The sequence below is a fragment of the Oppia nitens genome, unplaced genomic scaffold, assembly GCF_028296485.1.
Source record: "Oppia nitens isolate AA-2021 unplaced genomic scaffold, nextdenovo-longstitch-racon4-pilon3 scaffold4_pilon_pilon_pilon, whole genome shotgun sequence".
NCBI lineage: Eukaryota > Metazoa > Arthropoda > Arachnida > Sarcoptiformes > Oppiidae > Oppia > Oppia nitens.
Genome location: NW_026533232.1, coordinates 5094330 through 5120820, shown reverse-complemented (window position 1 = coordinate 5120820; position 26491 = coordinate 5094330). Strand labels below are relative to the sequence as shown.

Sequence of the window (26491 nt, the reverse complement as noted above, 5' to 3'; positions counted from 1 at the left end):
TAAGTGTAAAATTTATTTGAGATAAAATTACACAATTTACATTAACATAATTAAAGTTACTGTACCTGAAATTTAAAATAAATCAAAAGTAATATAAACTAATCTTTAAATAAGTTAAAACACAACAAATATCTAACACTAATTATTTATCTTAAGAAATAAAACTTATTTATAAATATAAACATTGAAATGTTATCAAACAATATATATATATATAAATTTATATATATATAAATCATAAAATTATGGCAAATAATATGCCAAATGTTATGCTAAAAAATCTTTGAGTAGAATAGCTCTACGTTTCTCTGCGATATCCATTTGATTTTGCAGATCTCCTCTATCGGTAGTCTCAGCCCTTTCCACTTTCCACGAGAGGTTTTCAATCTCAGCCTCGAGTTGTGACTGTTGGTACTCAAACAGTGCCTTTCGAGGTCCCGAATCCATAAAATAGGCAAAAGGATAGGTGTATTGCAATGTATAACGACATTTGGCAAGTAATGTGGCCGCATCTAACAGATACTGCCAGTCAATCCAAGTGCCCATATTTTTCATCACTTTTTCATGAATTCGTTGTTTAATTCGTTGAAGTGTTTGTTCCTCAAGACGTAAACTACGCGCGTGATTATCCCATCTTTCGTAGTAAAATAAATACTTTTTAAGTGCCTCACGTGCCTGTGCGTGGGCTGACTCATTAACAATGTTAGGATTCTCCTTATATCGACTACACTCATAATATTCTGATCCGTGTGTCTTCCAGTCTCCTAAACACATCCAACAGAAATCATGTTTACAACTATAGCACTGCATGTGATTACATCCGCCGTTCTTTTCAATACAAATATGACATTTAGGACAGTCCTTAGTGTGAGCAGAGATATAGTTAGCCGTTTCTGAGTCGTCCTCACACTTAGTTAGCCATAACTTAATTGTATTGCAATGTGTGGGCGTGTGATAGTCACCACCGCATTGAAAACAATAACTACTTTTGCATTCACTACAAATGACACGTTTAGCCGCTGGTTCTTTGGATCTGATGATAACATCACAGTTGAGACCAACACAGTATCGCAGTTTTGGGTGTGATTTGACATAATCTCTGAACGCAAACTGTTGATACTTCTCGCGAAGAGACAATTTTGTTGTCAATAAATTAAGGGCAAAGTCTTCAGTAACTAGTATTCGGCAATTACTTGCCATACACTCGATATTAGTGGTCACACCATTCAGAATATGTACTTCCAAATGGTTAGACCAGCACTCCTTACAATAGGAGTGACCACAACTCAAACATTTGTGATACTCTGCGGGACAACTCTGATAACAGACGTTGCATAAGACAAAACTGACTCGAGATCTGAAAGTTTGTGTTGTTTGGCTTATTGAAGACGAAACACTTGAAGAAGGTATCGATTGAGTCGAGTCTGTATTTTGTGAACAAGAGATACGTGTTTGTGGTTTAATCCTCGCGTCTCTCAACAACTTATTACAGTCCGTCCGATATCTGTGTATCACTTGATCCACATTCCACTCCATCGTATGTAACATGAGTTTAGCCAACGATGGATTCACTTGAATGGCGCCACAGATCAGTTCGACGCTTTCATTGAAATATCTTTCCACTTCTTCTATGGTAAGGCACTCGTACTCAAAATACTCGGGATCTCTCTTAAGGGAACAGTTGTCTGTCTCGTCGTCATCATTGTCGTCATGAATGTCATAATAGTCATTAAAGCAGTCCTCATCTGAAGAGCTGTACATTTCTTCGTCCATTTGTTTATCGGCAGACATTTGTGTAAAATTTGATAATATGAGTACTAATGGATCCAAATGGTGACCAAAAATAACAGATAATATCAACGATTACAACAAATGTGTGTTTATAGTGAACGCCATTTTCATCACTCATTCAATCATTTGAAACAACAACACAACACATGACTTGTTATTATTGTGTCAAACATTGCATTGCATTCAACACTACCTCTACCTTAACTCACATGTAATACCAGTGATGTCTCTCTCTCTCTCTCTCTCTCTCTCTCTCTCCTTCCCTAAGCCTCTCTCACACTCAATGATGGGCTTATGAGGACTCATAAGACCTGTTGTCACACTCTTTGGCAACAATTGCCATCAAATGATAATTTTTATTTAAAATAATATTAAACTAATATAATAGTCATTTTGTTGATATTTTGCAAATTGTTTTCAAAGTCAACAAACGTTGCTATTATTTGAATCAATTTGTGATATTTATGTCTTATATTTTATATATTAAAATATAAAAGTAAATGCTTATGAATAACTTAATCTAATACTAAAATTAATATTATTTAAGCATATAATTAGTATAGAGTATTTGTTATTGTTTTTACATTAATATTAAATAATTGTTAGCAATTATGTGAAACTTTTAATTTATGTATTTTCAATAAAATTCACAAAATAAGGATTTTTAGTAAATTATAAAATAATAGTAGAAATGTAGTAAATTTGCATTAATATTAATGAAAATAATTACACAATATGTAAATTAAATATAGCACATAAAATAAATTTATAATCATCACTCTTATTTGATTATATAAATATATAGTATTACATATAGTATTAATATTTATTTATTTCTGACTTATTTTACTTTTATTAAAATATATTTTTAGTCTAAAAATAAAGTAATGATCGATATGTTAGTTAAGTGTAATGACATATAATTTTTAATTGTATTGCTATTTAAAGCATAAATACATGCATCTGAATATTAACTGAAAGTATTTATATTATACAGTAATATGTGATTTATAGATGTATATTAAGTTTGTTTTTCTTAAATGATGTCCAAACAAATGCAATCTTATAAATTTGATGTTATAATAAAATTAATAGCTATTTATATAACTTAATTGACTCTCATTATGTATAGTATAATTCATTTCATTTTATCGTAGGTTTTAGTGTAAATCTTTTTACCTACAAATAGGTCTTAAAGTGTGAGAACTTATTGTTTAACGTGAAGAGAGAGAGAGAGAGAGAGAGAGAGAGAGAGAGAGAGTATAGGTAGAGATAATAAGATAATATGTTAGCAATAGTAATATGCAATCCCTTGTTGACCATTGATGGTGTCCTTGACCCCCTTGACCCCCCATTCAATATAGTTTCCTTTCCCACGCCCCACTGGTGACCCCCTAGTAGGCCCCTACAAACCGTGAGAATTTTTCTCTCATCCCTACATTCCTATAGCTTGTCATCTAAACATACATAAGCCGAGTACTATTACAGCCCAATCATAGCTATACTGTAGTGATGGTCACATGTGTCACATGTAATGACCAATAGATGGCTGTTTTAGTGTTACAAAGCTATAGATAGACAAAAACATTGCTATGATATGAATGAATGGATGCATAGGTTTGTAGAAACGGATCGTTTGAATGAACCGTATATTCAATGGACAGATGTTTCACCAAATTTTAACACTTCATAACATTTGACAACCATTTCTATATAACATTGATTTTAAAGTTATCTTTTAATTGTTTTGATTGCCTTTTGTGTCAATTACTTAAAGTCATTGTTTTTATTGTAATCATATGATTGCCATTCAATTGAATCGATAGTCATATTATGTAAATATCAATAACTTTTCAATTAAATGATTTCAATCAGATATGATTACCATTGCTAATGATTTGTAAACCCATTATCTCATGTAATGTCTTGTTGTCCATCCAATAGGGTTCACAATATGGCTATTCCGGTGTTTACGACGATTCAGGCCATGTGTTGCATCCATCGCATGCCTACCACTGCGTGAGTCCAGTGACCGGTCATCACAACCACCATCACTACAACCAAACACCCAGTCCTACGATAGCACCGGAACACTACACCATGAGAGTAGGTCTTTCATATTATCACTAATTGTCATATCATTCAAGAGATCATTAGGCTATATATTATAGTATTATTATTGGCAACAATTAGTCTTATAATACATACGATAATTACTTATGACTTATTTATATTAGTTAATTAAAGCTATTATTTAGTTATAATGTAATAACATTTCTATAAATTAAAACTAAATTATTGTTAATTTAGCAAACAATTGAAATGTTTTTTACTTATTTAGATATTTAAAAAAAAAAATTAAATGAAATAATTTATGAGATTTTGTTTACCATAAAGTTTAACCTTAAAGTCAATGATCTCAAGATATGACAAATTATAATAACATTTTCCTAAAAGTCCGAGTTTTCTCACATTTTATAAATTATTATTAATTAATAATTCGCACATTTATTATACAATTAAAATTAACTTATTTTAACATTTAATTATATTACTAATGTTTTATTTGCAAAACTAATAATAATTTAGTATTTAAATTATGTATTTAAATAATTTAAAGTAATTTACCAAAATATTCGACTTCCCTGTAATTTTGATATAATAATATCAAAAGTTATTATTATTTTATAACATTTTTGTTAACTTTAATAATAAAACTTGAATTTAATTTATTAGTTAATTAGTTTTATTTTTAGTATTGTTTATTTGATACATCAAATAAAATAGTGTAATAAAAGTTAATAATATTCAAATGAATTCAAGTAATATTTAGTCAGTAAATTAATTTGTTATTATTTTATGTTTATAATTATTAAAAATAAATAAATACATAAAACTTGATTTTGCGAGAAATTTACCCAAAATTAATGTCTAATAATTAATAATATGTTTTCTCTTTATATTTAAATTAATTGTTTATATGATGTAATGTATTATTTTGTTTTCATATTAAATATAGTCACTTGAAAGTAGTATGCATTCATCTCCGATGCAAATGCAACAACAAAATCACATGAATGGGGATCACATGAATCATATGATGTCCAACTCAAACAACTCTCCGATGCAAATGAGTGGTCGCGGCCATCGATCCTTTGGTGACGGTCACCATCCAATGGACTTGTCTTCACCGCAACCACATTATGATCATATGAATCACAGCAGACATTATCGCAATCATAGCCACGAAGGTATGTCAAACATATCACTTATTATTAAATTTTACATTTATTTCATAAATACTTGCCAAACATTAGGAAATTATAAATTTTATTTTTGATTTTTTTATTTATGTGATTATATTTGTGTTAAAATATTAAGTTTGTTTCGTGCGTATATAATAGAGTTATGATTTATTATAATTAATTTAATTAAATATAAATTTTTATATAATGCTGAGCTGTGAGAACTTTGATTTATTTATATAATAAAACTTTGGTAAAATTTAATAAAAGTTTTAGTACTTTAAAAAATTAAAACTAAATTAGTGTCAAAAATATTTTTGTTATTGTCACTACTTCTCATTATTTATATTATAATAGATTTTATTGTTACTGATTAGAAAATACCATAATTTTTAGATATATAGTTAAGTGAATATATAATTTATATATAATTATAGAATTTATTCAATTAATAATTAATTGTTGATAACAACACTCACAACACACACATACTGTATATACTGTAGAATGGAATTACAGTTTTGTTACAATCTATTTATTTTTCATATTTTTATGTTTACTTATGAGTGGTATTTCCATATTTTCCTAAATATATATTTTAATTGGTATGCAATTTGAATAATTTTTTAATAAGATTATAAGTGATATTTTTATAATTATTAATTTATAACAAAAAACTATTGATATTTATTAAATTGAAATACTTTAATATGAATTTACAAAAGCTATATTGATTAGTACCATATATTTTATAATTATCAGTAATAGTAATAATAGTAGCTATGATTTACTAATGAGATTATTGATTAAATACATATATTGTATGTTTATATGTTTAAGTATTTTTGTTGTTTTTAATCATTTTTTAAGTATTACTCAATTGATACTAATTTTCAAACCTTAAACATTGATGAGTGGTGTTTATGATAAACAGTATATTAAATTAACTTTGAAACATAATTTAATTAAAGGAGTGAATTTGTGGTTAGATATTGATTTGAAATACCAGTCCCGAAACAAGTGTAAAAATAAGTGACAAACTCTGGGTTTATTGTTGTGTTGCACTGTAAGCACTGTATATGTATGTACAGTATGTATGTATGTATGTATATGCTGTTTGCAATGGCCGGTGATCTATAAGCCGGTGGGAAATATTTCTTGTGGCACAGGTGTTGGTGATAATTAATGGAAGGCATAGTGCTGTGCCAGTAGTGCACACGTAATGCCTGCAGAGTCTGCCCGGTGTGTGATTACCATTGATGCCAGTGCTCAGACCTTCCTCTATATCATCGGTTCATACAATTTCTAATATTCTGGTTTTGTTTTGCAAATCTTTTTAAACAATAACTAGTGATGAGTAAAACAAATAATATATTATTGATTTGTAAAATTAATTGTATATCATTTAATAAAATTTTATAAAATCTATTAAATATAGTATATTTGTAAAAAAATATAGAAAAATTTTCTTAAATAAATACTATTATTAACGATATGGCACATAATTATGAATATAATTTATATGAAGAACAATGTTTGCCAAACATCAATCAAATAGCATCGACAGCACCATTATTTGCTGATCCAGCTCTTTATCACATGACATCATATGGCATATCAACAAATTTTACCACTTCTACTAATGGTAAGATCTAATTGTATATCACTTAAATGTCATAAATATAGTAATTTTTATTGAGTGATATTTCGGTAAATTTATCAATGGTTTGTAATGAATGGTAATCTTGAGGTGATTCGTGGCGTGTCTCAGGTATACAGTAATGATATTGAGTGATGCATTGATTCTCACTACCATTGCTTCATCTGGTGTCTGATTGTGTCTGTCGTATGGACTCAATGCTTATTTTCTCACCGGTGAGAGAGCACCGACTGAAATGACTCGACCCATCAAATGTTGATTCTGTGAATTGTGTGAGAAAGTGATCAACAAATCCAAAACACCATAAGCTCTAGTTTTTAATGTATTTATTATTTTCTCATATATTTTCAATCTTATGTTATGTAAAGTAGTGTATCGGCTTTTAGTTCTTATTTATATTATTAGCACAATTTTGTTTATTATTATTACTTAATGATTCTGATTCCTATGGGAATTATATCGTCTGTAAATATATATATATATTTAGTCAAAGTTATGCCAATTTATAAATTATGTTTTATTTATATTTATATCAAGAGTAACTTAAATTTAATACTACTGTATTATTGGTTTTGTTTCTATGTTTAAATATCGTATTTAATATTATCAATGAATCATTTATAATTTTTATTATAGACAAATAATTAATATATAATTTTATAATATATGATTTTTTGTGGTATATATTGTATATCCATATTATGTCGTTGAATATATTAATTTATATATTAATACAAACACAATTTGTATATGATTTAACTTTTTAATGTTAAAATATTTCTATAATTTAAAAAAATAGTTTTTAATATTTTATTTAATATGAATTTATGTGATTACGAAATGTTGTTAAAATTAAATATTTTATATAATATAAATTTACAAATAATATAATTTATTTATTACTCTATGAATCATAAAATTGAATCAATTGGTCTCAACAATAGTGATGAATGAAAAAAGTAATGAAGTGATGGAAGGACTATAAGTTATAGTCTATAACATAGAATGCAAGTACTAATTGAATGAATGAATGCAATATAGAGTACATCTGTTCTCTACTATATGTATCAAACATTTAATTTTCATTACTATTCAAAGTTTTGCTTTAAATGCGTGACTCAAGCAATGATGTGTTTGTGTAGACATATAATGTTATAATAATGGAGCCATAGATTGACCGCCGATTCTGTGTCTCACTTGTCATTCAATCCTATTGAATGCATACAATATGAATATGACATAATCAATAGACACACATACAGGTGCAATCATTTCTTGTTTGTTGTGCACTTTGCTTGTAATATATATCCGATTCTTATTTAATAACATTTATTATACAATATATATATACTGTATATATATATATATATAGATCCATCCATTGTTGAATGCTATGTTAGAGATTAACATTGGTTTTACAGATCTATTGGATTAATAATTTAATTTTAATGGCAAAGAATTTAATTAAAGTTGAATGTTGGTGTATGTATATATATATGTGTGTGTGTGTAATAATAACAATATTTATTAAAAATTTAATTCAATTATTTTTTATACTTTATAATAAGTAACTTTATGGTTAATAAATGGTTAGAATGGACACAATCATCGATTGTATGGCCTTTTCTAGCCTTTTCACAACTGTTTTGTTGTGTTTGATATGAAACTCAACTTCAATAGAAATATAAATATAGTGTATTGAATGGCCTAAAGCTTTGAGAGAATGGGGAGCTTTGGGACTAAAAATTGAATGATTCACTCAATTGTAACACAAACTCAATAATAACACTGTTTTAATATACAGTACTGTTTGATGACATGAAACATGTGTTCGCACTGTTAGCCGATGATGTGTTTACCCACTAATTAGTTCCTTCCGATGATATGACCTCTAATTTGTATGCCTTATAATATCATTTATTTTAAAAAATACATTTCATTTTTAATATATTGTGTTAGCAAATGTTAATATTTTATTTAGAAAGTTATTTGTAATAAACTGATCTCAAAATTTTATTATCAATTTGATAGTGAAATTTTTAAATCCTATTTCTAAGTGGAAAGTAATTAACCTATATTTTGAAAGCATGTTTAAATCAATTATTGAGATTTGTTAAATTTGACTTTTTAAATCAACAAATGTTATTTATGCAACTTTACAGTATAGGCTTAATTCAAAATCAAGTATACTTTATGATAAAATTTATCTTAAACTCAGATTTGCCTTCAAATTTGTAAATATATGAATATATTATAAGCTAATTTTGAAATCGTCTAAATATAAAATGTGGCTAAAAATGCACACTTTATAATAATTGCATTTCAAGTGTTTTTATTTTAATGTTTGAGTCGACACTACTATATAATACAAAACAATATAAAGCGAGTATTGCATTCATTCAAAACTTATAATACATTTATAACATAAACACACACATCGTGAGAATAACACACCTGTTCTCTCTCTCTCTCTCTCTCTCTCTCTCTCTCTCTCTGAAAGTTTTTCTTTAGATTTATATTGAGTTTATATAAAACTCAAGTGAGTCCTATATTTGATTGTAATGTTATGTACTGTATATACACTCCAACTAATAGTAAACTATTGTATTAAAGGGTCGAAAAATACTGTACAGTAGTTTGGTTTTTACTGATAGATAGCATATGGTTTTATAGATTAATATTTTATTTGATTGAATTTTACTTTAGTTTATACAATAATTAACATCTATTACTATTATTAAAATGTAATTATATAAACATTTGATAAAATCTATATATTTATATTAATTGAATGATTATTTTATTGTATATTTTAGGGAAATTATTATTTTATAATATTAATTTTAAATATTTAAAGTTAATATTTGATATTTAAGTAATCATTATATATAAATTTTTTAATTAAAAAATAATATGTATATTAGATTATAACTATTTAATTGGTATAACAACTATATATTAAATTAATGTATAAAACATTTAAAAATCTATTGACAACATCTGTCTATTCATTACAAAACAACAATTGGTTAATGTTTTGCAACTGAGAGTTATTTAAGGGGTTTTTCTCTTTAAGTCTAATCCAAACAGTCATCACAAGTCATCCTATTTTTCATCCACTATTTATAATACAACTATTGTCAACACTAATACATTTGTTTGTTTATTTTTAGTCACAATTTAATTGATATGCAATTTACGATTGTGTTTACAGTTAATTCAAATTACATATTATTGTACTGTTTGTTAATATATAATTTAATACTATGAAACTTATCAATTACTACAGTTCTATATACTCTTAAGTGCTATTATGCAAATTGTTTACTCTGAATCTAAATTTTATCAATTTATGTATTAATAATTAAATTGAAATTATTTATTATTTTTAGGTATTATATTAAATGATTAAATATCAGATTTTATTGTATCAGTAATTTTTGAATTAATATGTCTAAAGTTTTTAAAAATTATAAATTAATATCATTTTAATTCAAAATAGAAAAAGCATCGAGAGATCAATCACTGGTTTCTCTAAATTCTGGAGGACTGAGCCTTATGGTACCTCCTCAAGGTCACGCACCTCCAAGCCCTTTACCAACACCTTCACCACCCATTGATGATAGACATAGGCCTCGAAGGGGTGAACAGAGATTAACGAGAGAAGCGATGAGGAAATACATTCGCGAGAAAAATGACCTCAAAATCATTATACTTCACGCAAAGGTCGCACAGAAATCATATGGCAATGAAAAACGTTTCTTCTGTCCGCCGCCGTGTATATACCTATTAGGAGACGGATGGGCCAAAAGACAGGAACAAATGATCAGAGATGGAGAGTCAGAACAGGGAGCAAATCTGTGCGCTTTTATCGGTATCGGTAACTCTGACCAAGAAATGCAACAATTGGACTTCAGTGGCAAAGTATGTCTTATATTATTATTAAATTTTTTAATTACATTAAAAGAATGAATAAAAATTATTTTTAAAAATGTGTGACAGAACTATTGCGCCGCTAAGACATTATATATAAGTGATTCCGACAAACGAAAGCACTTTATGTTATCCGTTAAGATGTTTTATGGCAACGGAGAAGATATCGGTGTGTTTTATAGCAGAAGAATTAAAGTGATATCAAAGCCGTCAAAGAAGAAGCAATCTCTGAAAAATGCTGATCGTAAGCAAAATTACATTATATTTGATATTTTTTAACAGCAATTATATTATTTACCTGTGATTTGTATAGTATGTATCGCTTCGGGAACCAAAGTGGCGCTATTTAATCGTTTGAGATCTCAAACAGTTAGCACTAGATATCTACACGTAGAGAATGGCAATTTCCACGCCTCCTCTACTCAATGGGGGGCTTTTACTATACATTTATGTATGTATTCACTTACTATTATGAAATTGCTTATTATTCAAGAAATACATTATTCAATTACATTTTAAAACATTGATATTAAAAATGCATTATTTAGTGGATGAAAATGAGTCTGAAAGTGAAGAGTTCACTGTAAGAGACGGTTACATCCATTACGGCGCCACTGTTAAGCTGGTCTGCTCTGTCACTGGAATGGCTCTCCCAAGACTTGTGAGAAAATTTTTTTGTTATCTTTCAATTTTGATGTCAACTTACAACTAATTATTTCATATCATATGCAATCATATCATTCATTTAGTCATTAAATTTAGAATAAAATTTTAATATATTTATAATATGTTATTTTTTACAACTTATATTCATTTTAATGATTTTTATATATAACTCAAAATATTAGACAATTGAATTAATACTCTACAAAATTATTTGTTTTAATAATTATTTTAATTCAATAATATAGTGTTTATTATCATTTGATGATCTTTTAAATCTAATGATCTAATGATGGCATCGATTAGTTAGTCACGAAATGTTAGAGCATTAAGTTATAACATGAAGTCAAACATATTTTGAATCTATAAATATATTTTTTATTTTAATTATTTATTAAAATATAGAATATAAAAACTATGAAAATTATAGGTTAATTTTTGCAGCTAATTATTTGCTAATTAGTAACAGATAATTGTTTTCAATGATTTGAGAATTAGATTATAATTAGATAATATTGATTTGTATTTTTAATATGTAATAACAGATAATACGAAAAGTGGACAAACAGACAGCACTGTTAGATGCGGACGACCCGGTGTCACAGCTCCATAAATGTGCCTTTTATATGAAAGATACGGAACGCATGTATTTATGTCTATCTCAAGAGCGTATAATTCAATTCCAAGCGACTCCGTGTCCTAAAGAGCCCAATAAGGAGATGATCAATGACGGTGCCTCCTGGACTATCATCAGTACAGATAAAGCCGAATATACCTTCTATGAAGGTATGGGTCCTATTCATTCACCGGTTACACCCGTGCCTGTAGTTCACAGTTTGAACCTTAATGGTGGCGGCGATGTAGCAATGCTTGAGCTAACCGGAGAAAACTTAAGTCCACTCCTCAAAGTATGGTTTGGAGACGTCGAGGCAGAGACTATGTATCGGTTAGTTCTTATTTGACTTAATTTCAACTATTATTTTATATTTTCATTAATTTTATTTCATATTTGATTAATAGATGTCAAGAAAGTATGTTATGTGTAGTTCCAGATATCGGTGCCTTCCGAGAGGGTTGGCAATGGGTCCGACAGCCAACTCAGGTTCAGGTATCTTTAGTGAGAAATGATGGCGTTATATATGCCACTGGACTGACATTCACGTACACACCTGAGCCGGGACCACGTCCTCACTGTCCACAAGTGGATGAAGTGTTACGTCCCGGTCTCAATCAGTCACAAGGCCTGCATCCACATCATTCACATCACACGCCATTAAGTCATCATTTATTGCAAAGCGATCACAATAACCATCCAATGTCTCACAGTCTGGGAATGGCCTCACAGGGATTGAGTCCATACATGCAAACACACCATCAGTCACCCATTTAAAAGACTAATTAATGATTCAATTGGTGACACTATTTGTAATGATTCATATTCTCTGTTAAATTGAAATAATACTGTGATATGTATTCAAGTTATTATACAACTAATGAAACGCTTCTATTGTATACAAGACCTCAAAATAATTCATTTCTAAAATGACCACAAAATGAGATTTATCTTAACTCTTAACAAATCAATTTTATATATATATATAGTTAATTTACGGTATATATATACAAATATATATATATATATATATATATTTATAATAATATACAGTATTTATATATAATATTGATAATAATGACGGCTTTTTAGAAAACTTATTATTTAATGATTGATTGGTGGTATTGGTTGTGGACTTTATTTTTTGTACATTTTCTCAAAACATTATAATTATTATTACTTTTGATGTTTAATTCAGTTTTATATTGTATCCAACAGATAATGCTGTATCAATGATATAATATTATACATTATTATATAATTATTATTTTACTCAAAATTATTGCAATTTTTCATTAGCTATAAATAAAATAGAGTTATTTACATAAAATTACAATAATTAGAATATCATTTGTTTATAATTTAATTTTATTATTGATTTAATATAAATAAACATTTGGTAAATTGAAACATACAATTATATTGAGTTTACAAATGACTTAACATTGATTAAAAAAGTATTGCCGATTGTGACCAAACTTTGAAATCTTATTAAACATAAAAACAAGTTTATAGTAATTTTATTTATATTGTAGCCGTTATAGTCCTTAATATCATTTTAGGTATAAATCATATACAGTATGATGGCTAACATACTGTAGAGTATAATTACGGTAAATATTGAAACATTTGAGACTAGCCGTCGCAATATAAATATAAAGTTTATTACTTAACGTCTTATTATATTTAATAATATATGTTAGTCGGGAATACTTATGTAAACTTGTGTTAAGTCATTTATACAAAATCAACGAAAAGGTTAATTATATAGTTTTTTGTTAACAAATCAATAAAATTTGAATAAATATTTTTAATTAAAACATTTAAAGCAATAATATATCGATTTTGTATAAATGCATAATTACTATAAAATATTTATAATATACAAAATATTTATAATTTATATATTTGTAGATTTTGTTGATTAATGATATTATGTTTTTCACACTGAGTTCATAATAATTGTCAACATTTGGTCGATACAAATGAAATAGTTTCCACTTTTTTTTAGGCAACAGAACTGACAAAATAAAAAGATAAATCGTTATATTAAACACAATTGAAAATAAAGTTAGTATTGTTAATATAATTGTAATATAAATAACTTAAATTAATCAGAGAGAAGATTATGATAATCAATTGAGATCAATGTTATGTTACAATATCTCATTCATATCTCCAAGGTTATTGTCATCATATTTTATTTAAGTAATCACTTAATATATGCTAATATGCTATAACTTACCAAAAAAGTATATTACGCTAAATGAAAATATTATATTGAGATGACTGAAGTTATTCGACCCAATCCTGTAGTAGTGGTAACACCGGAATTATTAGAAGAGCCAGCAATGGCTACATTGGCACCACTATTAGCACTGGTAGATGTATTACTATTGGCACCGTTTCCACCGATTCGGCTTAACTTTGTCTGTAATTCTTTCTGCAAATCATCGGCTCTTTTCTTGATTTCGGTGCGCATTAAAAGTAATTCTTTATTTCTCGTTTGAATTGGTTCTTGTGGTCTAAGATTAGGATTCCAACGACAGAAATATGCTGTCCATAACTGAATGCGCCGAATACTTGCCACTGGCATCAGTACGTGATGTTTGGCATAATTGGTATACAAAGGATTCTTAAAGTTATCGATATTTTCTTCACTGTTAGTGAAAGACCACAACGACTTGGTTTTACTTTTTACTTCTTCTTTATATCTCTGATATTCTGAGTTACAAAGGAATGTTCCGAACAGACATCCATATAAGTGATCCATAATTGTTATCAAAAAATATTCATTAAATTCAAAGGCATTTGGAAATTGTTTAGTTATTTGCCAAACACTGTCAATAAATTGCAAGAATATTGGCGACCGGTTATCATCTGAGTGTTTGTCCTCTCCGTGACCGCAACGTTGGGCAAACTTGTGGCCAAAACTAATCCATTCTTTTTCAATCAGAACTTCAAACCCTTTCAATGTTCTATAATACGGATCAAGTAAAAGCATCGATAAACTGGTCAATTGGGCGGTTCGGTCCCAACCATCACTACAGTGAACCACAACTGATGTCTTATTGTTTTCAATTTTGTCAACAATTCTTAAAGTTCCGGACAAAATGGTACGGATGTGTTCCAACCAATGGGTAGCCTCTAGATTGGAGTACCAGTGCTGTTCGTCACCGATTGCAGGAAAACATAATTCTTTAAGTTTTCGTTGACTTTCTCGCATCACATGAATGCTAGGAATGTCCAAAAAGTTGATTTCTGCGTTCCGATAAAGTTCTTCATTTTCATAACCTCCGCCACGAGCTTTGTTGGCCACAGCATTAGCAATGGGTCGGGCGTCCATTATATAGATCTTATGTGACTGTGCATTGACATCCATTATCATCTGAATGTACGACTCGTCATCTCTGCTGCGCTTATTAGTCATTCCCACCTGAGGTTGTGAACATCGAGTAATACTGGCCTGACTTTCTGGATGCAACCAACTCAGCACTGGTAGACGTCCACGACTACGAAAGCTAGCAACAGATCTTAAGTAGTCATCACTGGTTGCCGACGGAACGGCCAGATCTGCGGGATATGTGTCACATAACTCGTATTTTTCATTAATTTTGGTGATCTTCCAGCTCTCGTTTGGTAAACCCATTCGTTTATATTCAGCGATCGGTGCGTAAACAGACCAACCATTAACAGCAAATTTGGCCGAATATTCGTAGGCAAACATCGGTAACTTATTAGAGAGTGGAAACGCATACTGAGTTAGTGTCTCAAAGACATCCCGTCGCGAATGGTTTTCCTGTTTGTGAGCAAACCTTAAGTTTCGCATATCTTTGCACAACAAGTCTATGCCATACGAGTTCTCGCCCTTAGAGGTGGCGCCGCCGACCTTTTCAATGCGACTGATACAACACAACGGTACCGATAGGTCCTCCGCTTCTTTCTCATTGCTCTTAAAGTATAACTTGTAATTTGTTACATAAAGTGTCCCACGAATTGGTCCAAAATACGGACATAAATAAGTCACGTCTCGGGCCCGCAAATTGCCGACAATAGTTTCACCAATAATTAAAGGCACTTCCGATGAAGTAATTGTTTTATCGCTAGCATTGTTAGCATTTGTCACCGCATTTCGCGATCGTAAACCAATCGATGGTTTTGTCTTATCATTGGATGAAGTAGTGGTCAATGAATTGGATGCCATTGATTTGGATGGCGACGAATGTAACGAGTCTTTTGTGTCGATGGACGGCGAAGAACTCGATTGACTCGATTGGCCACTAATTGAGTACGAATTGTAACCACTTTTTGAATCCATTATCTTCTAGTGATAACCACTTCAATAATCAATTGCTTATAAAGAGGTTATCATTAATTGATCGGATCATCAAAATAATTATACATTTCTTCTGACTCGACATTAATACATCACATGTTATGATCAAACAAATGGTGTACAGAAAAGATTGACTTAATTGAGTATCTGATCCAATGGTTTGATTATGTCTTCAATTGTTAATCAATTGTCACAATAAGTGGTCAATCAGTCACTCATTGACTCATTTGTTAAGACAACACATGACATGACATACACTACGTTAACATTCAATGAATTCAATGAATTCAATGTTAAACACAAGTGAATGCCTTTCATTACATTTCATTGCAATTCAGTTATAATTATTTAATAATATTTATGTTAATTAACTTTAATTTAAGTAATTTAAAACATAATATTTATCTTTAAAATTACATAAAATTTTTGCAATTTTAATATGAAATTTATTAATTTGTTTAACTTTCAAATGTCTGTCAATATGTCTTTATTCAAATGTAATCTATGATAACAAGTGTTGATAACTTAAATCTTCAAATACCGGGTCATTCAATGAATATAAATACTGTATTAAAATCTGTGAAATAATATTACCGGTAATAAAATTATGTCAAGTTTTTTACAAACTTACCGCTATTTCTATTTTATATATATTATGAATTATTGAATTAATCTTTATTATTGGTAATAATTTACATATATAAATTACCGATTGAATTAATAAATTAAAATTGAAATATTATGTTTTCAATATTTTATAAGACGTTTATACCTGTATTATTTTTATATTATTCAACTGTATATTGAATTTAACAGTGCAACATAAAAGTGATAAACAATTGGGTTAAACAGTGACAGTTAGCGACACTAAATATATAAACATTTGTATATTTTTAGTTTCTTAAGCATATATTACAATAATTATTAAATAAACAAGTTTTCAATATTTAGATAAATAATAAAAAATAAATATAATTTTATACAATTATTAATATTATTTAAAATACTATAGTTGGAATATAAATTCATAAAAATAATTGTAAATTATAATTATTACCAATAGTATCATTTAAATTATATTTTTTAATTAAGTAACAAATATTTCATCTACCATAAATACTGTAATTTATTGCTTTTTTAATTAAAAAACATTTAGGTAATCATTTTGATATTTTATGAATTACCAATAATATACGGTATTAGGCTATTATATAAAAATATATATATACTTCTCATCAATAATAATAAACCAGTTAAGAATGCTAGAAAGCATTATTAGAAAAAAAACTTGAATATCATAAATATGTTGAAACCAAATAGTTGGTATAATTATATAGTATTAATTTATATAGTAACAAAAATAAAAAACTGGTAAAATATACATAATTTAAATAATGTTATGTAGGTTATCAAATGACTCGGTATGACAAAATAAACTCAACCATAGTCATGTAGGGTATCAAATGACTCGGAATGACAAAATAAACTCAACTATAGTCATGTAGGGCATCAAATGACTCGGAATGACAAAATAAACTCAACTATAATCATGTATGGTATCAAATGATTCGGTATGACAAAATAAACTCAACTATAGTCATGTAGGGCATCAAATGACTCGGAATGACAAAATAAACTCAACTATAGTCATGTATGGTATCAAATGATTCGGTATGACAATAAACAACCATAGTCATGTAGGGTATCAAATGACTCGGAATGACAAACAAAACAACTATAGTCATGCAGGGTATCAAATGACTCGGTATGACAAAATAAACTCAACCATAGTCATGTAGGGTATCAAATGACTCGGAATGACAAACAAAACTCAACTATAGTCATGTAGGGCATCAAATGACTCGGAATGACAAAATAAACTCAACTATAGTCATGTATGATATCAAATGATTCGGTATGACAAAATAAACAACCATAGTCATGTAGGGTATCAAATGACTCGGAATGACAAACAAAACTCAACTATAGTCATGTAGGGTATCAAATGACTCGGAATGACAAACAAAACTCAACTATAGTCATGTAGGGCATCAAATGACTCGGAATGACAAAATAAACTCAACTATAGTCATGTATGGTATCAAATGATTCGGTATGACAAAATAAACAACCATAGTCATGTAGGGTATCTAATGACTCGGAATGACAAACAAAACAACTATAGTCATGTAGGGTATCAGATGATTAATATAATGAAATAAACAAATATAATCATGTTTGGTATTAAATGATTTAGTATAACAAAATAAACAGTTAAAATCATACTTTTGCTGCCATTTTTTTAAAAATTAATATAATTTTGATCTATTATATCTTATTTTTAATACTATATACAATTCTAAGCGCTAAAATTTACCTTAATTTTTTATACATTTGTCACCATTTTTTTTTAAATAATTTTAATTTATTATATCTTATTTTTGATGCTCTATACAATTCTAAACGTTAAAATTTTTACCTAAATTTTTTTACTTTGGCCGCCATTTTTAAAAAAATAAAAAAAATAATTTTAATTTATTATATCTTATTTTTGATGCTCTATACAATTCTAAACGTTAAAATTTTTACCTAAATTTTTTTTTATTTTGGCCGCCATTTTCTCTATGTTCCCGAAGAGATATCAAAATTTTAATGCATATTTTTATGCTTGCTTTTGATGCTCTATTCAAATTTATACTTAAAATATTTTTTCTTAAAATTTTCTTTACTTTGGCCGCCATTTTCTATATGTTCCCGAAGAGATATCAAAATTTTAATGCAACTTTTCAATACATTATTAGTAGTCCTCTAACCGAATCTGAAGTCAGAATTTCAAAATTCGCAAAAAAATTGCTACACACACACACACACAAAAGGCTCGTATAGATTTCAGAAAACAAAACTTTTCAAGTTTTTTTTGATAATATTATATAATTTGCATAAAGAAATGGTCAACAATGTTGAGTAATCCACTATTTTAAAGCACTTTTTAAAAAATCATTTGTAAAGGCAGTTATTAACTATAAAATGTATATAAAATGTAAATCAATAAAATGAGAATTTTAATAATATTATTGATTTTGTTGTTTAAGAATTGTCGTCGGGTTTAGAATATCCCGGATTAAAGAAGAAAGTCTTCTTAAAACCTCTTAATATGACTTCAATCACTTGTTTGGCTCCGTATATATCACTTCTTCTATCATTTATGTCATTAGAAATCTATGAGAAAATTTTTATTAATTAATTAATAGTTTATTATAAAATTGCTTACTTTAGTCAAGATTCTCAATAAATCCCATTCATGTGAATGTTTAATGAGATTCTGACATAAAGCGAATCCAAGCCAAGTGCCGGTCTCTCTGCAGCGCCACGAGACATATCCATCAACGGTTGAGTAACAGATCATTATATCACTAATTGTTGGAACAGTAACTTTGTCTAATCGGGTGTTATTGTCTTCTTGTTGTACAAAAGGAACCGAATCAGTGACGGGAGAGTTCACTGAAACGGTTTCCAATGCTTCGACATTGTGCTCAATACCAAAGTCTTTAATGTCTTTAATTTAACAAATTTAATGTAATATGTTATCAACTTTTAAATCATCAAAATTTTATTTCTCTATTAATTTAAGGCATACCTCCTCGACAACAGCTGAAGAATAACAACTTTGGTTTATTAACCAGATTATGGCAATTCATATTATTCAACTTCTCTGCGATGTCTTTAAATGATATATACTGTCCATCGGATGCTTTAAATCCATGGCTGACTCCATGTGAAAGAACAATGAGGATAAAGGCGTCGTGATTCTTGAGCTCATCTCTTTGGGAATAATCATTAATATAAGTATCAATGGCTTTCTTGTGCGGATTGTCCATAACTTTGACATCAAAGAGCAACTGCTCGAACACAGTCTTTAAACGGTTCGCTTCGGCCACCGATCCCTCTCTCATCTCATTTGTGTTTTGAAACTCAAAGATATTAAATATGAGACAAAATCCACGAACTTTTGATGTCATTCGATAGTAATCGTCGCCAATGAACGGGTCATCACAAGGGATCACTTTAAGCATCGCCTCATTGTTGACCACTTGACCGACTGTCTGTCCGGGTAGTTGTTGGTCACCACTACCTCCGCCACAACTTTGATGACCACTACCTCCGACACAACTTTGATGACCACTACCTCCGACACAACTTTGATGACCACTACCTCCGACACAACTTTGATGACCACTACCTCCGACACAACTTTGATGACCACTACCTCCGACACAACTTTGATGACCACTACCTCCGACACAACTTTGATGACCATCACCACCAATACAAACAACTTGAACCTCACTGTTATTATTGGTTTCATCTTTCACTTGATTCACATCGTAACCATCTTTTTGTTTTGAAACACACATTCCGTCGACCACATCGTGTCCATCCATTGTCACTCAAACAATGGATCAGTTAAATGATCACAAGTTGTCAATCAATTATTTTAAATATTTAATTTCAATACAAACACGTGTTTAGTGAAGATAACAATTGAGTCAATAATAAAGCTTTAATTTTTGACACTTTTGTTATTATAATAATAATATAATAATTATTATTATTATTATTATTATTATTATTACTGTATAATACAGTACAGTATTATTGTATACTGTAATGCAATTTCTAAAGCAATAACGTATTCATTCATATAAGTGATGACAATATTTTTGTTAAAATATGATCCCTTTTATTGCATTTAATACATAAAAATAGTTAAAATGAAATTCCCTTCAAATAAAGTAATTACTGATTATATGTTTAATGAAATCACGAAAAACAGTTGTTTTTAAAATTGAAAATTTGTTTATCATTTGATTTGATCCGCAATTTGTTTGAAGAAAATGTCTTTAGATTTAAGCCAAACATTCAATAATCATATGAATAGTGATGTAAATCATTGTCTAAATGTTGAGAAGTTTAGAAAAGTGCGGAACGATTACATGAATGGCCAACAATACCGATCGGCACTCTTCTGGAGTGATAAAGTGGTTTCATTGAGTGGCGAACACACCGATGATGTCTACCAACAGTCCATCTGTTTATATCATATGAATGAGTTTCATAGAGCCATCCATTGTATCAAAACGAGACAATTGCACAAAACAGAGCTCTCGTGCCGACATTTGGTCGCTAAATGTCATGTAAGACACCAATGATTTTTACATAAAGGACAACAAATCTTAAGATTAATCATTTTTTCGTTTTGTCTATAGTTTGTTACCAAAGAATATAAGGAAGCTCTTGAAGTTCTCGAAGACGATTACAGTGACATCAATGGCAAACCAATGGATATCATTAACAATGAGAGAGATAGAGATAATGACAATAAAGTGAACAAACATTACATATGACTTAACTTTAATCTAATATTTATCTATCATTTGTCTTATAGTGGAAGAGCTCTATAGCACTACTTAAAGGACAGGTTTATGAGGCACTCGACAATCGCTTGATTGCCAGTAATTGTTTCAAAGAAGCGCTCAAATATGATGTCTTTTGTTACGAAGCTTTCTATGCGCTAACAAAACATCAAATGCTTAAGAAATCTGAAGGTATTTAATGATAATGATTGTTATGATTGTTATTATTGTTAATTATATTAACATTACTGACAAATACTTATTATCTGATTATTAAATTGTTTTAGAGGAACAACTTATTAAGTCATTAGACTTTGACAATCAGTGTACTAAAGAAGAAACTAAATTTGTTTATTTTCTCTATGAATCTCAGCTTAAAAAGGTTTGAAACTACAGTATTATAACAAACAAATACTTCATTATATTAATATATAAATAACCAAATAATACACTAAACACAAAAACATTATTTATTACGTAATACAGTAGTTATGATCAAACATATAAAGTAACAAATTATTACAATATATATTTAGAAATTACAAATATAATCGTATAATTATTTTATATAATATTTCAATGGAAAATATAAAAAAACTTTTATTCAGATTTTTCTACCGATAGAACACATTATAATATCAATTATATATAAGAGAAATATATTAGAAAAAATTAATTGTATTCAGAATTTCTGAATACTTATTTAATTTCTATATTTTGTAATTGATTTTTATTATCACAATAATTAATTATAAATAAAATAACTACCGTTAAATGTTGCTTAATTGCCCGTATGGAGATATGAAAATAATGGTGAATAATGCGATTTTTTAACCATATATTGTGATTTTAAATTTGCCCCCAACCCATGTTTTTAATACATTTTCAAGTTTTGCCACCCCTTGTATTTGGACGTCTCTAATAGTTGCAAACCCTTTTCTATATGCTATCTATTTACTGATTTATAATATGTAAAAATACTGTAAACGTATACAAATATGTCATTCATTGTTAAACACTGTTATAACCAGGGTTTTAACGAAATAAATGCCTGCCCTGGCAATGCCCAAATAGATGCCATAAATGCCTGGCATTTTGGGCATCTATTTTATTTGCCTGCAAATTTAAATTGCTAAAAAGCAACTGTATTTATAAAAATAATGCAATTTAGTGTTTTAACGTGTTAATTAAATTTACAATTAATTTACTTATTTCCAATGATATTACCTTTTAATTAAAGGTATACAAAACAAAAATACAAGCAAATATATTATAAAAACAATGTTTTATAAATTAATTAATAATATAAAATAAAAATAATAGGTGTCACCACCTGAAAATAGATGCCCAGGGCATGGCAGAGACAGGGCAGGCATTTGGCAAAATTGGCATCTATTGTTTATGCCTGCCATTTTTAAAACCCTGGTTATAACTAATTAATTATCGGTAATTTTTATATAAATATATAATTTTAATAGATTACTGTTAAATATCTGTCATTACAGTTCTCTATTCCCCCATTTTTGCTTTTCCCCACACCCTCGTTTAATTTACCAGGGGTGGTAAAAAATGCGAGTTTTTACAGTATAAAAATGTTAATTTTCAAATTTTTATGATTTTCATAGTGAGAATTAAGCAAGGAAATACGGTAAAACAGATTTATGCCAAATTAATCTCAATTGTTTGATCATAAGCTACTATACAATTGACTGTATATACTGTGCAATATGTTTTGTTTATAAATTTATTAATTTTATTGTATTTTATTAATAGTATGACAAACCGGGAGATATTTTTCTTCCTTATGAGTCCTCTAATATACTTCAAAATAATGTTGATTTTATGACATCATTGGCTGAAAGACATTATTATAACTGTGAATATCAACAGTGCTTCAAAATAACCTCACAGTATGAGTAAAATTGTTAGAAATAAATATATGATATTAAATATTATTTTTATTAGGGTTTTATCGAAAGATATATATCACACTCAATGTTTGCCAATTCATTTATCATGTCTTATGGAACTCAAGAAAACCAATGGTAAGTAATAAATAATTTATAGAAGTTTTGTAAGTTTTAATAATAAACAAAAATACTGTTTAACTATATTTCAGCACTTTTTGATTTGGCTCATAAACTCGTTGATCTCTATCCCGAAAGTTCAGTAAGTTTTGTTTAATATTTACAATTCATTTATGATAATTGATTTTTTTTATAGCTGTCGTGGTTTGCCGTCGGATGTTATTATCTATTAATTAATAAGACAGACGCCGCCCGTCGATTCTTAAGTAAAGCAACCACTTTGGACAACGTGTTGGCTCCCGCGTGGCTACTCTATGGACACTCATTTGCAGTGGAGAGTGAACACGATCAGGCTATGGCCGCTTATTTTAAAGCTTCTCATCTTATGAATGGATGTCATTTACCACTTCTTTATATTGGTCTTGAGTATGGCTTAACTGATAATCCAAAATTAGCCGAAAGATTCTTTAAACAAGCGCTGGACATCGCACCAAACGATCCATTTGTTTTGCATGAGTTAGGAGTTATTGCCTATCAAAGCTCTAAGTAAGTTGAAGTGAATGTATGGTAATGTTGTTTTAATTGACCGAAAACTGATTTATTATTAGTTATATCATCGCTGAAAAGTATTTCAGAGAAGCACTTAATATCATTAAAAATCGAAAAGAAATAACTGTTTTGCCCGACAAATGGGAACCACTTCTTAATAATATGGGACATGTGTTACGAAAATTAAAGTAATGTATTATAATAATTACTGTTTGCATAAATAAGTTATATTATTATCAAATTAATAGGAGATATGAAGAAGCCATCGATTTCCATAAACAGGCACTTATTCTTTGCCCACAAAACCCGTCCACTTATTCTTCTTTAGGATTTGTCTATAGTTTGATGACTAAATGGAATGAATCTGTGGAATACTTCCATAAGGTGGCGAAGATTTATTATTTTTATTGAATTGAGTTATTTATTGATTATTTTGTTGTAGGCTTTAGGTCTGAAAAGAGATGACTCGTTTTCGACCGCAATGTTAGGTCATGTCATCAATCATCTCGTTAAAGATGTTTCATTATTTAAAGGTATATATTCAATACATTATGATTTTTAATTACTATTGAATTATTTTATTAGATCCTATTTATCATTTAGACGACAATCCAATAAAATACGAACAATCAGTAGTTATCGATGATTTTTTAGCGTCAAAATCTAAAGAAGAAAAGAGTTTACCACCAATTAAATTGTCTAATAGTAGGTTAAAAACTACTGTTGTTAACACGACTCCACAATCCAATGAATTAATCCCTGATTTAAGTGCTAATGATTGTGAAATGGATATAAGTAATTGATGTGATTGTTAATCATAGATATTAATATTAATACAATTGTCATTTTAATCATTATTTACAATAAATTATAATTTTAATACATTAATGATTTATTTGTTACAACATATCAGTTGATGTCAACAATAGTTGGCTCTTCATCTTCCTGTTGACTAACAAAATCCCATTTAAATGTTTTGGTCAAAAATTTTCTAAATCTTTGGCCTCTGTTTCTTAAGACTTCGTTGACATCATTGGAGTCAATATTAAAAAAGAATTGTCTTAAGAAAACAACCAAAAAATTATTGTTTTCGACGATATCTGCAAACAATTCATGTGGTGTTTGTTTCAGTTGGAAATGAAGGACACGAATAAAATTTAGATAAAAATCTGTGTATTTAATGATTGATTTTTCGCTGAAACACAAAATTTTAAGCAATTGTTTCCAGTAATCAAATGAATCAAAGATGTGTCCGACAAGAAAAGTAATGAAAGAGAACTGAAGTTCACCCAAAAGACTCTCTATTTGTTCACATCTTGAAGCTATCGTTTCCATTGTATATGAACTGTCCATCGAGTGTTGGGATACTTGGGTTGCACTTGAGTTTTGAGGGTAAAGAAAATGTTTGGGAAGTTCACTGAAATTGATGACAGCATTTGGATCTCTTTCCATAACAAGAAGTCCTTCTGAATCCTTTTCTATAATATTTTTATCTAAATTTTTACCACTTTTTGTAATCAAATGAGTAACGGATAAAATTTTTCCTGATTTGGGATTAATTCTGTTAAATAGCGAATCAGTGATATAATCTGTAAGACCGACCCAATCGGCATAAGTAGAGAACTGATAGACAGCCAAATAGACATCCATTGAACCGTTGCTGACGTTATCTTTATATCTCTGGTATTGCACTGAATCGGTGTACTCTTCATCGATATCTTCATCAAATTGATGCCATTTTCTAACCACTAGTTCTTGTGGTTTAAAAAATCTGAAAAATCCTGATCGCGGACCAACCGTACCATCCTTTGAGACGGAACTGTAATAAATGAAGTGAAGACCCGGTGCTATCATTTTGACGCCCATAAAGTGGTCGCCGATATTATTGACATTCAAATCAATGCCAAACTCGGTTCCCATCGGTATGTCTTCAATGATCAAAGTGGCGCACTCTTTGACCAACCGCTGGGCCGTATTGTTGTCCATCTCATCAGTGGTCGGGTAAGTGAACCCATTTGTCGACGAAGTGGTCATCGATTACAATGATATCACAAATCAAACAATTATTTTGTTTTCAAAAATATTAATTAAAATTTATTTTGTTTTCATTTTTCAATCAATAAATAATGTATTATTTTATTGAATTTAAATTCAATTATTTTAAAATTAAATTCAATTAATTTTCAAATATTTTTTAATAATAGATAACAACTTCTAATAAAAGTTTATATTAAATGATAAAATCATTGAACACATTGAG

At 28.8% G+C, this 26491-nt stretch overlaps 6 protein-coding genes across 7 annotated transcripts; 2 read left to right on the top strand and 4 right to left on the bottom strand.

Moving 5' to 3' along the window:
• Positions 1 to 267: 267 nt before the first annotated feature.
• On the bottom strand, positions 268 to 1964 carry LOC128960294 (potential E3 ubiquitin-protein ligase ariadne-2-like). Its single transcript, XM_054306366.1, has one exon. The coding sequence runs from the start codon at positions 1789 to 1791 to the stop codon at positions 268 to 270; it is 1524 nt and encodes a 507-aa protein (XP_054162341.1). The 5' UTR covers positions 1792 to 1964.
• A 1410-nt stretch (positions 1965 to 3374) lies between these two features.
• LOC128960673 (recombining binding protein suppressor of hairless-like) lies at positions 3375 to 12835 on the top strand. 2 transcript variants are annotated; one of them, XM_054306828.1, is made up of 9 exons: positions 3375 to 3626; positions 3736 to 3897; positions 4811 to 5042; positions 10199 to 10620; positions 10699 to 10873; positions 10943 to 11080; positions 11178 to 11290; positions 11838 to 12238; positions 12313 to 12835. In XM_054306828.1, the coding sequence occupies exons 2-9, from the start codon at positions 3892 to 3894 to the stop codon at positions 12680 to 12682; spliced, it is 1857 nt and encodes a 618-aa protein (XP_054162803.1). In that variant the 5' UTR covers positions 3375 to 3626; positions 3736 to 3891; the 3' UTR covers positions 12683 to 12835. The 2 variants fall into 2 exon arrangements, with proteins under 2 accessions (XP_054162803.1, XP_054162804.1); XM_054306829.1 differs by lacking the exons at positions 3375 to 3626; positions 3736 to 3897; positions 4811 to 5042 and adding an exon at positions 6602 to 6681.
• A 980-nt stretch (positions 12836 to 13815) lies between these two features.
• LOC128960672 (myotubularin-related protein 2-like) lies at positions 13816 to 16515 on the bottom strand. The gene is made up of 2 exons (XM_054306827.1): positions 14151 to 16515; positions 13816 to 13925 (listed from the first exon to the last, which is right to left on the bottom strand). The coding sequence occupies exon 1, from the start codon at positions 16221 to 16223 to the stop codon at positions 14181 to 14183; it is 2043 nt and encodes a 680-aa protein (XP_054162802.1). The 5' UTR covers positions 16224 to 16515; the 3' UTR covers positions 13816 to 13925; positions 14151 to 14180.
• Positions 16516 to 18684: 2169 nt separating this feature from the next.
• On the bottom strand, positions 18685 to 20792 carry LOC128960676 (caspase-7-like). Its single transcript, XM_054306831.1, has 3 exons — positions 19879 to 20792; positions 19513 to 19796; positions 18685 to 19460 (listed from the first exon to the last, which is right to left on the bottom strand). The coding sequence occupies exons 1-3, from the start codon at positions 20681 to 20683 to the stop codon at positions 19329 to 19331; spliced, it is 1221 nt and encodes a 406-aa protein (XP_054162806.1). The 5' UTR covers positions 20684 to 20792; the 3' UTR covers positions 18685 to 19328.
• A 220-nt stretch (positions 20793 to 21012) lies between these two features.
• Positions 21013 to 25034, top strand: LOC128960292 (cell division cycle protein 16 homolog). The gene is made up of 12 exons (XM_054306365.1): positions 21013 to 21436; positions 21509 to 21625; positions 21688 to 21847; positions 21943 to 22037; positions 23429 to 23565; positions 23621 to 23700; positions 23775 to 23824; positions 23879 to 24228; positions 24291 to 24419; positions 24480 to 24615; positions 24674 to 24764; positions 24817 to 25034. Exons 1-12 carry the CDS (start codon positions 21137 to 21139, stop codon positions 25032 to 25034), a joined length of 1863 nt encoding a protein of 620 aa, XP_054162340.1. The 5' UTR covers positions 21013 to 21136.
• A 106-nt stretch (positions 25035 to 25140) lies between these two features.
• On the bottom strand, positions 25141 to 26300 carry LOC128960678 (protein AAR2 homolog). Its single transcript, XM_054306833.1, has one exon. It carries the CDS (start codon positions 26263 to 26265, stop codon positions 25141 to 25143), a length of 1125 nt encoding a protein of 374 aa, XP_054162808.1. The 5' UTR covers positions 26266 to 26300.
• Positions 26301 to 26491: the final 191 nt, after the last annotated feature.

Coding starts and splice junctions, on each gene's coding strand:
- LOC128960294 (XM_054306366.1), bottom strand. CDS start 1,791: ATGTCTGCCGATAAACAAATGGACGAAGAAATGTACAGCTCTTCAGAT.
- LOC128960673 (XM_054306828.1), top strand. Junction 11,291..11,837: donor GAATGGCTCTCCCAAGACTT/GTGAGAAAATTT, acceptor ATGTAATAACAG/ATAATACGAAAAGTGGACAA. Junction 12,239..12,312: donor GAGGCAGAGACTATGTATCG/GTTAGTTCTTAT, acceptor TTTGATTAATAG/ATGTCAAGAAAGTATGTTAT.
- LOC128960672 (XM_054306827.1), bottom strand. CDS start 16,223: ATGGATTCAAAAAGTGGTTACAATTCGTACTCAATTAGTGGCCAATCG.
- LOC128960676 (XM_054306831.1), bottom strand. CDS start 20,683: ATGGATGGACACGATGTGGTCGACGGAATGTGTGTTTCAAAACAAAAA. Junction 19,797..19,878: donor CTTCAGCTGTTGTCGAGGAG/GTATGCCTTAAA, acceptor GTTAAATTAAAG/ACATTAAAGACTTTGGTATT. Junction 19,461..19,512: donor TATTGAGAATCTTGACTAAA/GTAAGCAATTTT, acceptor ATTTTCTCATAG/ATTTCTAATGACATAAATGA.
- LOC128960292 (XM_054306365.1), top strand. CDS start 21,137: ATGTCTTTAGATTTAAGCCAAACATTCAATAATCATATGAATAGTGAT. Junction 23,566..23,620: donor TGCTTCAAAATAACCTCACA/GTATGAGTAAAA, acceptor TATTTTTATTAG/GGTTTTATCGAAAGATATAT. Junction 24,765..24,816: donor AGATGTTTCATTATTTAAAG/GTATATATTCAA, acceptor TTATTTTATTAG/ATCCTATTTATCATTTAGAC.
- LOC128960678 (XM_054306833.1), bottom strand. CDS start 26,265: ATGACCACTTCGTCGACAAATGGGTTCACTTACCCGACCACTGATGAG.